At 31.4% G+C, this 18754-nt stretch overlaps 1 protein-coding gene across 2 annotated transcripts in view; it reads left to right on the forward strand.

The window, feature by feature from the left end:
* The first annotated feature begins 366 nt into the window (after positions 1-366).
* Positions 367-18754, forward strand: part of LOC106472670 (KN motif and ankyrin repeat domain-containing protein 1) — a 53886-nt gene continuing 35498 nt past the window's right edge. The window contains exons 1-12 of one of the 2 annotated variants that reach the window (XM_022401223.1): positions 367-387; positions 2680-2820; positions 3329-3612; positions 7898-8101; positions 8403-10396; positions 11223-11426; positions 12032-12119; positions 13072-13221; positions 14438-14536; positions 15564-15677; positions 17780-17980; positions 18392-18490. In XM_022401223.1, coding sequence (XP_022256931.1) covers positions 2799-2820; positions 3329-3612; positions 7898-8101; positions 8403-10396; positions 11223-11426; positions 12032-12119; positions 13072-13221; positions 14438-14536; positions 15564-15677; positions 17780-17980; positions 18392-18490 — 3459 coding nt within the window. In that variant the 5' untranslated portion in view covers positions 367-387; positions 2680-2798. Of the gene's footprint in view, positions 388-2422; positions 2434-2679; positions 2821-3328; positions 3613-4552; positions 4963-7897; positions 8102-8402; positions 10406-11222; positions 11427-12031; positions 12120-13071; positions 13222-14437; positions 14537-15563; positions 15678-17779; positions 17981-18391; positions 18491-18754 lie in introns of those variants that run through there. The other variant, XM_022401224.1, reaches the window with a different exon arrangement.

Consider the following 18754-nt stretch of genomic DNA (forward strand, 5'->3'; position numbering starts at 1 on the left):
TTAAGATGAAATCCAAAGGACACATTTTTATACAACTAAAAGAGAGAGAAAAAAAAGTAAATATGAGCCTCTGGCGACATTTCTCTATCAACTATTCCAACAGTAGCATTTCTCTTTTCTCATACAAACGTGTTAAAAAAATAAATATCTTTTCGCATCGTTGAATCACAAACATAAAAGAAACGACCGTTATGCTATTGTGTTGATCTAGAATCTTCCGGGACGTACTTTAATCGCGATAGCTGGCAGCAGTCGCAGTCTTTTTTTCAAATAATCTGACATTGTAACACCGGTAGCCGCACGCTTGCTTTACTTCCCCGAAAAAAAAGAGAAAGAGTCACTTCATACAGTATCCGTTACCAAACAACTTTTATCTCAGTTTCTAAAGTGAGTGTAATTTGAGTAGCGCGAATTATGCTATTCTCCTCCTGCATTTGTCTTTTAGATATTTAGGAGAACTGTTCCAACTGTATCAGTATATGCAAATTGGGCGTAACTGTAAATCAAGAAGGAAGCATTGGAAACTTTATAAAAACGACTTGATAACAAGTGAGTTAATGATACTGATACCTAAACCAACCGTTACAGACCTTACAGTTGCACCGTATTTTGTTTATTAGGGTACCATAAATAGCCCGTACTTCACATTACAGTGCTATAAATTAGTTAATAACCGAATTAGAATTTGATGGCAATATAAAATTTTGATTTGTACTTTTATTAGTTAGAAGCTAGATGAAACATTGTTATTCATAATTTACGGACACAGTTATTTATATTCAAACATTCAAATCTGAAAACAAAGATAAATTGTGTTTCTTTTGATGTTATGGTAGATTTTTTTTTTTGCCCATATTGCATAATCAACTAATTAATTCAACGTTTATTTTTTTAATACTGGGCAGAATATCGTATAGTGAAATAAAAGTTTCTGTACGTAATTTGTAAGGAAAAGTCCAATATTTATTTAGATAGTTGGAAATAGCAAAAAAGGTTTTCAACAAAATTCTATATCGTATTTTGTATAAAACTAATATAAAATATAGATATCACAGTAAATTTGTATATATTAAACTTTGCACATATGAAAGTAGTACATTAATGTACTAATTCCCCAAGTTTTATTTGAAACTGAATTTGTATTATGGAGGAGAGGGGGAGGTATTTTTGTATGTAATAGTCTGATGTGGAAGGAGCGTTTTGTTTTTTCTGAAGAACATCTTGTATGAGCACAGCAAAACATGCATTTCATCTTTAAATCATACTTGTAACATTAAGAAAATAAATTACACCTTCATTACTACATTGCAAAGCATTTTAAGTTTTTCCACACCAAAAGTTACATTCTTTCAAGCTGTTATAATAAGTTAGCAGTACAGAAAAGCAAATAAGACTATCAGCAACAGTAATTGTTTTAAAGCTTAATATACTGGTGTTTGAGACTTGCTGATAAACAACACATTATTGATGATCATGCTAATTAAGTGTTTTACCTTGTGTTCATGTCTTTTTTTTTTTTTTTGTTAGTTATAATTTTGTTATGATGTGAATTGTAGGCTCTATTGAAACTTTGAATATGTACCATATAGAACTGTAAATAATGTTTTAATCATAAATGTATTTTTCTATAGAAAGGTTGCTTGTTATATTTGTGTTTTGTGAATTTCGTTACATGTATATCTAAAAAATAGACACTGTTATATGTATTAGAATCCTAAAAATGGGTTAAGCTCCATATACCAAATGTGTGATATTGTATAAACTATATTGTGACTTGAACTAGGTAACAGCAAACATTAGTTACTTGAAGATATGTAGTGGTACATTTATCTTGCAACTCAGCAAAGCTTCTATCAACTAAGCAAGATAAACACTGTAGCAGATAAAATGTTAAAGTAATTAAGTTTGAGTATATATATATATAATGTGACTTAGTACTGATAAAGGTAATTTTTGTTCCAGCTCAGAATTAATTAATTGAACTGACTTAATGTTTGAAGTGATTGGGTATTTTTTTTTGGTTTTTTCCATAATTTGGAATTTCAATATTTTAGATTTTGCTGCAATGATCTCTTCTTGCCAATCATACATTTCTATTTTCTTCTAAGTTTCATTTTTGATACTGTAACAGTTTAAGTATTATATAGTGCTAAAAGTTGAATACATTTCAAAATGTAAGTAAAAATTCCGTTCCTCAGTCAGATAAGAAGTATAAAAAAAGTCATGATAATTTTTATGATTTATTAATTTATTTTAATATAACTTGTATGTTTTATCATTATATCATTGTTATTTAAAATTATTGATTCTTTATATATATAAGCAGTTTTAATTAAAAAGAATGTTTCATATTCAGTGCAGGAGTTGTGCTTCAAGACGTATATTAAATAACCAAACACCTATATCATGACCACTTAAGAATTTCAGAGTTCTGTCAGTCATCATCTTTAGCTAGGTCAGTCACAGTGAATGTAACTTGCTGAAGGTTTGTATGCCTTTTTAAATGAATTACAACTTCAAGAAAATGTTAATGAAATATCTAGCTAGAAAGCTGAATAACATTCTTATCTTCTTTTGCAGTGCAATAGTATCAAAGTCAGTGTGTTTGAACAAAAACATCATTCATTAATTATAGTGTGAAATATGAAAGATTTACATACATTTTATTATTTGTGACAGGTAATTACAACATGAAGGAAAAAGACGTTTTTTTGATGAGCAACAGTATTATAACTGAGTAACAGCCAAAAAAAAGAGAAACGGGAACTGGTATTTCAGCTACAAGTCAAGAGAGAAAGATGGAAAATGAACAATGTTATGGTAATTTCTTTTTAATTTCTTCTTTGTAATGTGTATATTTCATTGTATATTTCTTAGCCCTGGAAATGTACTTACAAGGTAATAATAAATCTACATATACAGCAACTTTGTAATATTATTTGTGTGTAGATTTTTTCAAAGAAGTTAATTTGACTGTTATGAATTCTATCTCTTATCTTGTACAGCTGCTTTTAACAAGTCTACACATTAATGTACTGGAATTATGACAGGTTATAACTAGTTAAGTACTTGGCCTAATTTCAACAGTAAAAGTTTTAGTTGTAACTAACAAGAACAATATAAGTCAGTTAAGTCCTTTCTTTGTTTTCTGACCTAGTTGTTGAACATTATTTTAAATTCACTTGTGATTGAGTTGAGTTTTGTATGTAAATGCACCGATTACTTTTACCTTCTTAAACTTGGTGCTTGTCACTACTGAGGTTTTTAATACAGAAGTGAAGCATAATCATCATAAAACAATATCGTTGTTTTTGTTTCCTTTTTCAAGGAGAAATACGAAGGACACCTCTAAAGTCTTCCACCATGCCAGCTCTCTGCAGCAGGTCCACTACAAAACTGGAAGAGGGAAGCAATTGCCAGTGTTGTCCTTATGGCTACCATATTGATGTAGGTTTTGTGCAGTACTGTGAAACTCTGTACAAGAGCTCTTACTTGGATCAGTTGGAACAAATGAAGAAAAACAAGAAAAAACCAAGGAAATCTGTGGAAGCCCACTTGCAAGAATTTAAAACTGTTTACAATAAGACAGATATGGAAAACTTTCAAATGGTGGTGAGTTATACATCAGCATTTGTTCATAGATTTCATTATAGCAGTAAAGTCAAAACTTTAGAAAGTGCAAATGCTACTAATAAGGCCTAGCATCAGTTATAATTTTTGTAATAGATTTACTTTTGATCTGATCAGTGATAGAAAGATTCGTATTGGATATAACTGGTGATTTTTTTACCTTGAAAGATACATGCTAATAGGTAATGAATATCTGATGTATAAAAGAATGTAACTGTAATAAAATTATTATTCTTACCTTTGTTTAATACAAACAGGAGTTTATTACAAGTCATTTTTATAAAAGTAAATATAATAATGACCTATAATAACTATAATAAAACTTGGATACAGATCATGATGCTTTTTCCTTTTGTTTATTGTAAAACGTTCTATGCAGACTCCTATTTCAATCATTCTTGAAGGCCAAAGAGAAGGAATATGTCCATAAAAGTACAGAAATAAATTAAAGTATTTGTGGAATATAGTAGAAGATGGCATCATCTTTACAAGATTCATGCATGCTATCTGTCACGAAAGACTTTGTCAAATAAATTATAAAAATCCTGAAAAAATAGTTTCATTTTCATGAAAGTAAAATATCATTTATGACTCATTTGTTTAATCAATAAATCAGTCCTAATTTTAATGGATTTAATTTATATTTTTGTAAGGAGAAAAATATAGGTTTGAGTTGTCCTGTGTTTATATGTTCATAGCCAAGCTAGTTTTAGCATATGATTGGTTAGAGTTGCTTAATATTTAGGTGGTGGATTTCATTTCAGATTTACTAACGTTTTCAGGCTCAATACCAAACTTAAGGTTTGTATACTCTTGTAGTTGTGCATATTTCAATAAAAATTATTGGTAAGACACGTTTCATGTTTAGTCTGAAAGTGTATTCTGAAATCATAAGTAAGAATCAATATAATTTTCAAATCAGGACTCATCTCAGCACCACACACCACCTCAAGATTTATTAACAACCAACGATGCACTAAGAGATGCTGTACTTGATTTTGAGGAAACATTTCTTAGTGCAAACTCCACAAGTAAATATACCAGCCACAAATCACAAGGTTTAGAGCCTCCTGTGGATGCAGTAAAAACTCCAGCTGCTTCAGTCTCGAGTGACAGCAGCTTCACAGATGTGATTCCTGGGTCACTGTCTTGGTTATCACCAGGAGTGTCTAAAAATGCTTCTTATGGTCTTTCAGCTGAAAATTCATTGTCAGAGAAGCCTTTAAGAGGAGAATTTAGGATTCCAATTGATTCAATAAGCTATGTATCCCCATCTTCATCCCAGTCAACTCTTTCCAGCACTGGAATTAAACAGTTTTTTTTTCACCAGAGGTACATATTTTATTTATTTTTAGTATATTTCAGAGCTTTCAAATTGCAAATAATAACTGAATCTAAGTTAATCTTCTTTCAGTATATATTCTTTAAAATATAAATAGCCACAGATGGAGAGATAAATCAGAATAATTCATTCCAAAGTATTGTGGAAGACATTAAAAAGAATTACTCTGAGTTAGAAATGCAAAATAAAATATTTTCATTGTAAGATCTGATAGAGATTATTATTCACAAAAAGTGTGACTTAAGTAAATAAAGAATATATTACAGTACCAGTTACGTTCATTTGTCAAACATAGGCTTATTATCATCAAGAAAATTTCTTATGCTGCATAAAATCAGAAGTTTTTGAACTCAATTGTTAATATGTCAAGTCCTAAAAATTTTGAAAAATACATATTGCTTGTAAGGTCTTGACAACTTCTGGAAAATTGTGATTTGAAGCAATAGAATTAATGCATTTTTTTTATGACTTGAAACACAAAAACTGTAACATGAAATATTGCAATATACAAATACTTTAGATATTTTATTATCTGCTGCTAAATAATCAATAACATTTTAACCAGTATGAAAAAAAACAAAATTAGTTACAGAATCTTTTTCCTTGAGGCTGTATGAACCTGACATGTGACTAAAAACATTGATCATGAATTGTCATGCATCTAGGGTTAACCTGAATTAGTCTTGACACATACAATATTCATCTTATGTGAGTAAGTCTAACAGTTAGGAATTACCTGTGCTATTAATAGACAGTAGAAAAATAATACTTATCACAGTTAATTTGTTGGATATACTTTGTAATCTTAATGAAATTTCCTAAAGCAATCCCATTGCGGTGGATCTGGAAGAATAAATATTCACTAGAGGGCAGAGAAGTCAAACAAGTTTTGTGTTAATATGATTCTTTTATGTTTTAATGGTTAAAGCTCATGGTGTGTGTGTGTGTGATTCATTATTTCATATTTGCACAATAACATTAAATTTAAGGACAGCAGGGTCATTCCATCCTCTAAACTAAACTTAAAAAAAAAAAACTCGAAGCCAGCCCTCATCATTCAAATGCTTATAAAGCCTACCCTTAAACTTCCTTACATTTACTGCATCCATCACCTCTGAAGGCAACCCATTCCAAAAGCCAACTAACCTGTTAGAAAAATAAAAATATTTTAGTTGAAGATGACTCCAATCCTGCCAAAATGTATATTTATGTCTCCAAGTCCTCATTCTCACCATTAAGTGAAAAAAAGATGATGCATCGACACTGTCAATTCCTTTAACAATCTTAAACACCTCAATTAGATCTCCTCTAACTGTTTTTGCAATAGGAAACAGTTTCAGATCTTAACCTGTCCTTTTATGACAACCATTCCATCCGAGGTACCATCCTAGTAGCGCTTCTCTGAACCCTTTCCAACACTTTAAAATCGTTTCTAAGGTATCTGCAGGTCACAGATTTGAATCTTGTTACCAAATAATGCTCATCCTTTCAAGTGTGGGGGTGTTATAATGTGATGGTCAATTCAACTATTCATTGCTAAAGAATAACCCAAGAGTTGACAGTGGGTGGTGTTGCTAGCTGTCTTGCCTCTAGTTTACCACTTCTGAACTTGGGATGCTAGCACAGATAACTCTCAAGTAGATTTGCATAAAATTGAATTTCAACAAAATTAAAACCACTTCCTAAGGAAAGGAGCCCAAGAATTAGCACAATACACTAATTGTAGTCTAACCAGTGACCTATACAATGAAATTACAACCTCTTGTATTTAGTATTACTGTAAATATAACCTAAAATTCTACAATTTTCCCTACCACTAGCAACAGCAAACAATAAAAATGCACATAAATGAAAATACGATTTTAGGCCAAGATGTACATGACTAAGATTTTAAGCTATAAGCCAACACATGTTTGATGTATATTCTAAAAACAAAACTAGAAATATATACTTTAGTCTATTTGTGGGGTCATCTACACATAGTCTAGTGAATTATCATCCAGCTTATTAATCAAAACATTGTGTTCTATTATCTTGGATGACTGACTTTAGATAGTTTAAAGCATAACTGGAAACAAATGTGTGAAAGTAAAAAATCAACCATTGTCTGAAATCATACTTTCTACATGGAAGATTTACCAAAGTAATTAAAAAAAATTGTTAAAATTGAAAAATGTATTTGAAATGTGACAAAAAAGTTAATGAACATTTACAGATATCATTTCATTCAGTTTGTAAATTCTGTAAAAAAGTTTACTAGCGTTGCAGCATGATGATAAGATTTGTTTTCTATTTGCATTTTGAAAATGCACTTGGTATTCTTATATCATATTTCATTTGTCATTTTCATTATATCGTTTATTGTGCATAGCTTGTACAGTATTGTCGGTTTCAATTTAGTTCTGATAAGATCAAAAGATTTGAGTTTGTCCACTGCAGAAAAACTTAAGATTCTTTTTGTTGCTAAATATGTTTGTGATTTTATTTAATGACTGTATACACTCAAGAATGAAATGTTTTAATGTTTAAGACTTATTTATGTAATGCTAAATGCAGGTATAAACCCGAATAAAAGGATTTATTTTGCATGATATTAACTAATAATCATATCTAATGTAGTTGATAGCTGTTTTATTTAGCACATTTCTGTACAAAATTAAAGTTTTCCAATTATTTTTTAGAACTGAATCAAATTTTATTGATACTTGTAGAGAGTCATTCTGAATTCAGTAGGTCAGAGGTCAAGTGACAGGTGAACTCTATATCTAACAGTGATAATAAATATGTAGACATATCCTAAAATAGGATTTAGGTTAATAAAGTTTGTATGTGTAATGTGACTTTTAAGTTTAAAATATAGAATGGCTTCATGCACACGTAATGTATAAGTTGTGTAATAAAGTCACTTTTACCTTGTCCATACAGATGTACCCAGTATCCACCGGTTCTCAGCAGATTGCTTATACATTAGAAGCATTAAACTCTGCTACTTCCCAGTCTCCAGTCACATCACCAGGTGGATCCATAATACCTAAACCTGTTCTTGAAAATATTCGTCAACAGATGGCCACTAGTCTTGAGAGGATGAGAGAATTAGAAGAAAAAGTAAAAAACTTAGCTGTTTTGCAGGTGAGCTGTTTTATATTTTAATTCTGTACATTGTATAATTTACATTGAAATTAGAAAGTCAAATAAGTTTAATTTACAAAGAGAAAACATTGTATTAGCTTTAAGAAATTATAAGCTTATTTCATCTAATGATATATCTTCGTTATGACTGTCAAAAGTTGTATTTATTTCATCTGTTAATGAAAGTTACTTAAGATTGGCAAAAGAAATACTACTGAGGAATCACATTATATTGGAATATTTGTTGTGCTTCAAATTCTAGTATTTTCTTCCTAATATATTCTACAATAATTTTCTTTAGGTTCAACTTTCAGTTCTAAAAGAAGAGAAACGTTTACTGATTCTCCAGATAAAAGCCAAAGAAAACAAAGCAGAAAAAGCACCCACTAAACTAGAGGTAAAACCTGTTAAGCAGAGGTCCAAAAGTGATGGTGAAGAAGAACTTGAGGAGGGCTCTTCTATGAGATTCCATGGCCCAAGCAAGTTTTCCTCATATTTTAAAAGAAAAACATTTGTTCGTCCATCATTAGCTGCAGACAACAGTCAAAGTCGATTGGAATCTTGTGAAGAAGACCTTTCTTCTCCAGGTTTGACAGCTTCTTTGAGTGCAAGTATCTCTAGAAAGAAGCAATTGGATAATAGTGATATGCAGCAAAAGTATTTTAGTGACCATGAAGTACTCTCTAATGAAAGTAGGGATGTTAACAGAGTAAATAACATGAAAATTACTGCCACTCATAAACTTCTTCCCACTCAAGACATTGGCATTGGGTATGTTCCAGAAAAGGTTCATGCAATAGGTGTAGGTGATAGTAATGTACATATAGCTTCTCAATATGTTTGCATTAAATGTGGCCAACAAGAGGGAAAGTGGTCATCTTCAGGTTGTTCATTCTTCTCTGAGTCTTCAGAGGGTGAATTGGAAGTTAAAAAAGAGAATAAATATACATCAACACCCCAAATATTGAGTGGTGTTCAATGTCAGGAGTTACTTAATAAAACTTTCGAGACTCAGAGTACAAATACAGATGGGCATACAAATAACCAACAGCTTAAGGTAGATCAGATAAGATTTGATACTCAAGAGCATATATCCATTGTACCTCAACCAGAATGTTGTACAAATTGTAAGGGAAAGTTACATCAAAAGTTCCAAAACATTGCAGTTGGAGATTGTGTCCCTGTGTCAGATATTTCCTCTAAATTTAAGTCTTCCCTGATGGTTACTTGTGGAATGAATACTGAAGTAACAACACAGCAAGAAAGTGGAACATGTACTGAGCTAAAGATGACTGATGTTTTGAGCCAGCAGGAACTCATCTCCAGAAGGCATCCTGTCACAAGCTGTGGCTATTCAACCATGATTTCTGTAGGGTTACAGGTTTCCCCACAAGTTGTTGAAACCAAGGATGCTGCTTTACAAACCACTAATACTGATGTTCAGCACATTTGTGTCCAAGCAGACACAGTGAATTATAAAAATACCACAGAGAGGGGTGTAGGAACAGGAAGAGTCAATCATGTTGTATGTGAAAGGTGCTGTAATGTTGAAACACGAAGCATTGGAATTGGATCATACAGCATCTCTGATGAAACTTGTCAGCACTGTTTTAGATTTCAAGTAGAGAATAAGGATGTTGTCACTGATTGTCAGTTGGAAACCTCTTGCATGAAATGTAGAGAAACTGACACCAGAACAGTTGGCTGTGGAGATTTTTCAGTATCTGAAGTTTGTTGGGATTACTGCAAGACTTACCAAACAGAGACTGTAGGTGTTGGAGATGAGGACGTGGGCTGTGTGTTATGTGATCATTGTGTTAACTTAAAGGTTGATGGAAAAACTTTAGGAGAAGATTTCATTCAGAGGCGCTCGATTGGAATCAATACAAGCTTTGAAACTGGGCTTTTAGATCTCTTAGAGCCAAGCAGCCTGAACAGTGTTGGAATTCGTTTGTGTGACAAATGCAATACCACTATTTACTCCGTTGCTACTCGGGATACTACAGGGAAGAATACCTTACCAACGTCTGTCTCCAGACATCGAGTCCACTCCTCTCAAATACCAATACTTAAAAGATCAGTCAATGTTGACAGTGAGTCTGTTGTTTCAGAGTTATGCCCTCAATCAATAGAGGAAACCAACACTACAGAGCAACATTCTATGATTAAGGTACAAAAAGAAGCATCTTTTGACTCATCAAGTTTCCAGAACCCCCATGCTCGATTAGCTGTTGATGAAACAAGTTTTTTAAAGCAAGATAGTCTACAGAAAGAGAATAATACTAAATCTTTCAGGTCAGCCATGTATGAAAATTTAATATTTCTTAATATTTTGATCAGTGGAAATGTTTGAAGATCCATATCAACTAGAATGTTTCATTAAGGTTAGAAATGAATAACTTAAAAAAAAAAAGAGGTAATGTCATGTTATTTTTGAAGTTAGGATCACCTTAGCTCTTGTGTGTGTGTGTGTGTTTTGGGCTATCTGCTGTGTCCACCGCAAGGAATCAAACCCCAGATTGTAGTGTTACAAGTCTGTAGACTTGCCACTGTCTCACCACTGGACCCATAGCTCCTGACACACATGTACCTGTAGTTGTATATTTATTTCAGATAATTAGAAAATGATCAATGAAGCTGGTGGAATATCAAAGGATATACACCTGATGTTGTATTACTTAACACTAGTTTTAAATATTTTTGTAGTTGTTACTTCATTGAAAAATCAGGAAGACAAATAATTTTTAAAATTTGCATTTTTAACTAGCATAAATTTCTAACCAATAATATCTTTTGTTTGTTAGCAGATATATACTTATATTATCTCTTCAGCTATAGATAACCATTGTTTGTGGACTAGGTAGACTTATCTGTGTATTATATCTTTATAACAAAAAAAAAAAAAATGAAAAGAGTTTAAATTGTATACTCATAGAGTATAAGTTAGCCACTTTCATTTTATTTTATATTAATATCATATTAATAAATAAAAGGTTCCTAGTGGTGAGGAAAAAGACAATCAGTTTGGAAAACAATTAGAAACATCAGCAAAGAAGTTGTATTTATATTTGTATTTTTTTCATTATTATCGTTAAAGAAAAAAAAAGGCTTCAAATTTCAGTTGTTCCAACAAAAGTAGATTGAAGGCCGTAAAACTCTCATGTGGTAGTGAATCAGACACAACAGAAAGTTCTGGCTCCGAGAGTAGCAGTAGCCCAGAGGAAGGCTCTTATGATGGAAATATCATAAATTGTTGTGTTGATGAATTGGCCATCAAGTTGAAGAAGCCAGGAGCTGAAATGTTTGAAGCTGTTCATCATGCAAAGTAAGGTTTTTAAAAGTGGATGATGGTTTTGGTCAGTAGAAAGACTCACCTAGTATATAAAGCTAGAATCATTAAAGAAAGGAAGTAGCCAGTTTATAAAGTGTACTGTATTATCAGATTCTAATTGTTATCAGCAAATGAGAGGAGAAAGGTGACTCATTTTTTAGTATTGACTAATACTGACCCAATATTTTATATGAATATCAGTATTTAAATTTGTAAATTGTTAATATAATTTATTTGCAAGTAGGATATATGAAGTTGAGCCTAATTATTTGTATTAATTAATACATATCACCCAGTATGACCTAAAATATGCATCATTGTTAATGTATTATAGTTTAACAATTGAGATTATTTGTTTAGACTAATGAAAATATGTCTTGGTGGTCCCAGAATTGATTTTTACTCAATTCAGATCTTTTAATAACTGTTATAAACAGATTAAGTCAGATCCTCTTTATTACATAAAAATTTTAGTTTAACATGTTACACATTACTTAATTTTCTATGAGTTCTTCAGTAGTTTTCTTCATTTTCAGTATTAGAGCCAATTCAGAGCATTATATTTGTAATAATTTTTTTTTCTATGACTTGTTATTAAGAACTGAACTCACTAAAGAAATGAAAGCAGCTTGCAAGGTCCTGAATGATTATTTGGTGAAACCAGGAAATAAAGATGAAAAGAAGATGGTGAGATATTAAAAATAATTAAATTTTATCATCTCCACCTATATATTTATGCATGCTAGACATCATATCCACCCATATATTTACTCCAATTAAGGTAATGGAAAAAAATTCTTCCATGGATAGTAAAGGGTTAAAAAAAGATTTATTGTGTCCAGTCCCCACAAGTTTAACTTAAAAAAGTATTAGAATACTGTAGTTTTAAACTTATGAAATAGCATCATTTACTTTTGTTTGGTTCTTTTATTTTAACATCATTGGTATATTGACTTTTGTTCTTTATTAGACTTGGTGGTAAAGATTGTTTACATAATGTAAATTTTAAGCCATGTGAGAAAACTGCAGTAAATGAAGTAATATGTGATGAAACAAATTCTAAAAAACATTTGGAAAATCTTTAAAGTTTTTACAAAGAGACAAAATCTAATTTTTAGCAATAAACAATCACAGTATTTAATTATGATATTTTTAGTCTAAGCCATGTTGCTAATGTTTTCTAAGTTTTGTATATTCAAGTATGGTTATATGTGGAAAATGTTCTGTTAGTTTTGTGTGATGCACAGGGATATTTTGTGTATATAATTTACATTTAGCAAATTTTACTCAAAATGACAAGAAAAAAACTTGAGAATTTCATTGGCATATTTTATCACATAAGAATTACTGTTACAATCCAGATTCACTATAAGACGAGTAAACGTGCTTTGAGTGATATATTTACTGTGAAAAAGACAACTTTGAAAAATATATTAACACTTCAACCAACTACTTTTATCATTAAAAATAAGCATGCAATAAAATGATTATTTTCTTCATTATCTATCTAAGCCTTTTTTTGTAAAACAATTACTTTATTCTTTACTTCTCTAAACCTTTTTTTTCAGCATAACCCTATTACCTTTTTTTCTAACAAACTTTTCAGTCTTTATAATTTCATCTTCACTTTTTCTTGCAGAAATCTTGCTTTGCTGTCATACAACAGGAATGGTTCAAAGTAACAAGTCAAAAAAATGCCGATCCTCATGTAGTAGAAGACCATCTGGATGCTTTAGAGGAGTTTTCCAATCAATTATTAAGTCATGTTGTTAATTTAACTGATAACAATGTTAGTAACAGCTTAATATGCTTTTAACACTTCTTCCTAGGGATTAATTGATATGCAAAATAGCTTGCTGGTTCATTAGTTTTCATGAATGGTTATTAAAGTTAAATTCAAATAAAAAAAATATAATAATAATATTATGTTATTAACTATTACCCAAAAATCTGATATGTAAATAAAAGTGATAATTACTACAATCCATTTGCTTAATCTGATTCACACCCTAAGAGTTGTTTTACATGATCTGATATGTAAATAAAAGTGATAACTATTACAATCCATTTGTTTAATCTGATTCACACCCTAAGAGGTGTTTTACATGAAAATTTATATATAATGTCCAGACCATTATTCTATTTGTCATATCCCAGCTAGCCTTATGAACTCTAATATTGGCCAAAAGGCCTTGTCGACACTTGATATGGCAAGTGTAGTGTGATTGACATGTTTCATATTTTCTCTTTTGCTTTCACTCATGGATTCTTATAAAACTGCATCATACAAGTTCTACAAAATCAAAGAATTGTTAAGTTTAGTGAAATAAAGATGTTTCCAAGGGAGGACAAACCCAACATTCAAAAAGCATACACCACTGATTTGTTGAGGCTCTTTATGAATATAAAACTCAGAAAATTGAAAATAGTTAAATTTTACAGTCATTGTTCTATACTGAAACTCAGCTAAAAAAATCTGATTTCCAGTTAATTGTCAGTATTTCTGAAGAGTCACTATTAAACTATATTTATGTATGTTAAATACATAGATAAATCAGTCTTTTCTTTTTTTTTCTCTAGAATAATGAGGCTTACAGTTAAGCTTATGAACTGACTATACTCTGTGACTGTAAAAAGAAAAGAGCTCAATGTTTTAGTGAGAAAATGTCATCTGTTTTGTTAATCTTAAACAGTACATAGACAAAGGCACAAACAAAAGTTTCTTCCTCATTCGCACTGTATAATCTAGTGATTAGTGTGGGGATTTACCTGCTGGAAATTTGTACTTCAGCTCATAGAGTAACAGCATTAAAATACATGCTTAAAATGAGGGTACTGGATACAAACATCATTTAGGCAGATTTCTTTACATCCTGATTCATTACAGGTATTGATAAAATAGGTTATAGGCTTATGATTATTCTTTTGAAATTATAATTTGACAGTGTTACAGTATTAATTGTTTCTAAACTCATATTTTTTACATCTTATTTCATGGCCCCTAGGGTAACACAGCTATGCACTATGCTGTTTCCCATGGAAATTTTGATGTGGTTAGTGTCCTTTTAGATTCCAAGGTGTGTGATGTTACTAAGCACAACAAGGTAAGCATTCAGATAAGTTCAAAGAGAGGAGAAAACTTTTTTTAAAATAATGTCTCTTGACTGATCACAACTGTACTTGTGACATCAGACACAGGGAGCAATGAATAGAGCACTTACAAGGGCTAAATTTACATGAGAGTTGTATACTGTGGTGGCATGTTATCTGCATTGTTTGATATGGATATAAATGATTATCTCTAAACACATTTTTACAAATTTTAAGTTATGTATATATATATACTAATATTCTTTAAGTATAAAAAAACTGTTGTCCCGATAATTGTCCAACATTTGATTTTTTTGTGAAACTTATTTTAGGTTGTGTCTTTTATACATGTGTAAGTGTGAGAACTTTTACTCCCCTATGTTGTCTCTGTCCATTGTGTATCACCAGTACATGTGTACCAGAATGAGTGAAGATGAGACAAGGAGAACTTCTAATATCCTTTATTATCTTTGTCCATTGTGTATTGCTAGTGTGCAATATAATGAGTGATGTGATGGAACAAAGAGATCTTTTGGCATCCTGTGTAATCCCTGTTTATCATGTATCACTAGTGTGTGCCTCACAGAGTAGGATGAAATATAACTGTCATGTTTTGTGCATGTATGTGTATATAACAGAAAATACTATAATATACCTCGTAGTGTTTATAGGAATGTTAGAGTCGCGTACTTTCTCTCTTTGTTACTAATAACAGCATGCTGATGGGCAACAATGATAAATGCTACTATGTGCAACAGAAACTACTGGAATGTTCTGTGTTTTATAATAAGTGCCGTGTTATTATCACAAGCTTTGAATATAAATCCTCTGAGAAGCATAGTTAATATTATTTTGAGTAGTGTGTATGCCTGGTAATGTGTCGCATTACTTCATTAAGCACTAGCATTCTGTGATGTGTATGTGTCGTATCACAAACACTGCTCGTGTGAGAACTCTTGGAAAATACGTTTCTGCATTCTAAAGACACTTCATACTGCATGACTAAATTTTGTGAAGAAGCATGATTCCTCTTTCCCACAGGCTGGCTACAATTGCATGATGTTGGTGTCATTAACAGATGTGAAAAATGATGCTCATCATGATGTTATTCAACGACTCTTCCACCTTGGAGACATTAATTCCAAAGCAACTCAGGTGTGTTTAGCTTGTCTTCTGCTCTTAAAAATTAAGGCTTCTCTACCACAGAGGTAAAATTCTGTCGTTAAGTAGTGCTTTATATCAAGAGTAAATTACTTTGTTTTTCTGTGCATCTTACAACATAAAATTTATTCAAAGCATTCAAATAGCCATGTTATTATGGCCTGAGCTTTTGATAAGCTGAAATATTTCACGTCCTCTACTTTGCTGTTCACATCTTTACAAAACTAAATTATTATTATTATTTTAAAATGATAATGTACTAAAAATAATTAGAGTATTTAAAATTACAATATTGTGATTACTTTCTTCCTCTATATGATTCATATTGAAATCTTAGCTTACTTTGCGTGTTTTGCCTAATTTCCTCTGTGATTTTCAATGCAGAACCATTCATCTTTACAGATATTGGTTCATGGCCCAGTGACAATAAACTGGTTTCAGTTCATTTCTAGATTCCATCAGACTTTGGGTTATTTCATCGACACTGACTATTCACATTCCCACTGTGATATTTTCTGTGCTTTAATTAAAAAAGCAAAGAAAATCCACAAAGTTGACTAGGCTGTATGAAAAGGTTTAATTAGGAATAGCATTAGTCAACTTGAGACCCTATGCTAAAGTTCCAATCTGGAGCTAGGGCTTTTTTTTTTCTGGGCTGGGGCACATCTTAGCTGGGTACTTTCATGCAGTTGCATCCCCCGGATGCTTCATTTGGGTGTATTGGTTACCTGTATGTATGTAGGTACATACCTAAAGAAAAACTTGCATATGTTTATAAGTTTATTGAGCTATTAACTTGTAATCCTTTAATTCTAGAACCATTAATAAAGTTCCTGTGTTCTGCACTGGCTTTTTTTTAACTGTTCATGCACCAATTTGCTTTTTGGGGTTTATGACTTTGTTTGTTACAAGGTCTCTAATAATGTATGTGCCATATAAACAAATGTTATCAGTATTGTAATTAATACAACATATTCCTGATGGGTTCTATATGTTAAAAAATACCATCAATATATTAATTAATGCAATAAATTCCAGATGGATTCCTTATGAATCCCAAAGCTGGTAAGATTAAGTGATCAACTGAATTTGGAAGCAGTAATGTGCATCTCTTGCACAGTCTTGACAAATTGTAGGTTTTGGGTCCTAATTACTGATAGAAGTGAAGCAGTCAAAATAAATAGTGGGTGAAGTCATGAAAATGGTGAATCATCAAGAGAAATACAGTGGTTAAAGTTATAGAAATGATGTCATATATGTGCTTATTGTCAAGATAACATGTTCATGTCAGGTGTGAGGTTTATAGAAAGGTCAACATCATTTTATATTATATTAACCAAATTTGGGATCTAGTTAGGAAAAATGTCCAAGATATCTTCTAAAGCTCAGTAGTTAAACTATACAATCACTAAAATTATTATATTGTTGTTTTTGTTGCCAACTTCTGTAAACAGATAAGTCTTGGGTAATAGGTCTACATAACCATCAAGATGACCTTCAGGTCAATAATATATAATAAACACAAACAAAATTATTCTCATTATAATCCTCTATTGATGAAGTTATAAAGCCATGTAATTCTCAATCAGTCAACTTAGAAGACTTTGTTATAATCCTTTACTGATCAAGTTATAAGGCCATGTGGTAAACCTATATTGGTCAACTTAGAATGTCTTGTTATAATCCTCAGTTGGCTAACTTAGAAGGCCTTGTTATTAGCCTTTGTTTGTCAACGAAGAAGACCATATTATAATCCTCTATTGGTCAAGTTACAAGGCCTTGTTATATGCTTCTGTTTGTCAGGTTAAAAAGCTATGCTATAATCTTTCGTTCAAATTAAGAAGGCCATATTTGTATTGCTCCACAGCTTAAAGATCAAAGTAACATTCACATCAAACTTTTTAATACTTCAGATGATTCCAGGCTTAGTTATAAACTAAACATTCAAACCTTCTATGATTAAACTTGAACTTTTTAAGTTTTGTTCTACTCAAGTCATTATCCACCCAACTGGGCAAATTTGCATTGTGAATTGCAAGATATTTTCTCAACTAGCCACATATCAGAATAATACTCATAATCTACTTTTTAACCAGAATGGTCAGACTGCTTTAATGTTAGCTGTTAGTCAGAAGAATGTAAAAATGGTGGAGATGCTACTGGAAGCTGGGGCAGAGATCAACCTACAAGATGACGATGGATCCACTGCACTAATGTGTGCTGCTGAACACGGCCACAAGGAACTGGTCAAACTTTTGCTATCTCACCCCGATTGTGACCTTTATTTAACAGACAGAGTAAGTTCTTTTGTTGTTATTATTGATGGCGGTGTAAAATTAAACCTAATAAATAACAAATTATGCTATTATTTATTGTGCCCAAAGGAAAAACACAGTGTATGCATTGTGTTGTAATCTTGTCTGGTAGTGATAATGACAAAAGTCAGTGTAAAAATATCTGTAACCAATTTTAATAGCTTTTATATAGCTCAGTTTCTGATAGTTTTGGAGCTTGATAGAATATATTTTTAATAGTCGATTTGGATGTATAGCAGTAATTAGGAAAGCTTAAGAAAATATTATTAAACAGTGAAGTATCATCAGTTTCATTTTGTACATGTAAAATAATATTAACTTTTAAAGATAATAGAGTAATTTTTGTTTAAAAATCGATTGGTTATTAAATAATTATTTTATATTCCACTGCAGGATGGCAGCACAGCCCTAACTATATGTATGGAGGCTGGACACCGAGATTTGGGACTGCTAATCTATGCTAGCATGAATTTTTCTCGGGGAAGTTCACCAGTAAGTTAAATTTTGTCTTTGAAATTTAGTGTTTGTTTCCATTTTGCTAAAAAAAGTCATATGAAACATCAGTTATACATCAGAAATTAAAAACTAAAAAAATGATTAGATTAATAAAAAAGTCATGAAAGGTATCTTATAGGAACCAGAAAAAATCCACTATTTCACAAGTGGCTGAACTAAACATGATAAAAAAAGATTCAAACACTGCTTATTTTCCCTTTCTGTATTTATGCTCTTTTTTTTTAATACTAAATTAATAGT

The sequence above is a fragment of the Limulus polyphemus genome, unplaced genomic scaffold (assembly GCF_000517525.1).
Source record: "Limulus polyphemus unplaced genomic scaffold, Limulus_polyphemus-2.1.2 Scaffold5511, whole genome shotgun sequence".
In the NCBI taxonomy this organism is placed as follows: domain Eukaryota; kingdom Metazoa; phylum Arthropoda; class Merostomata; order Xiphosura; family Limulidae; genus Limulus; species Limulus polyphemus.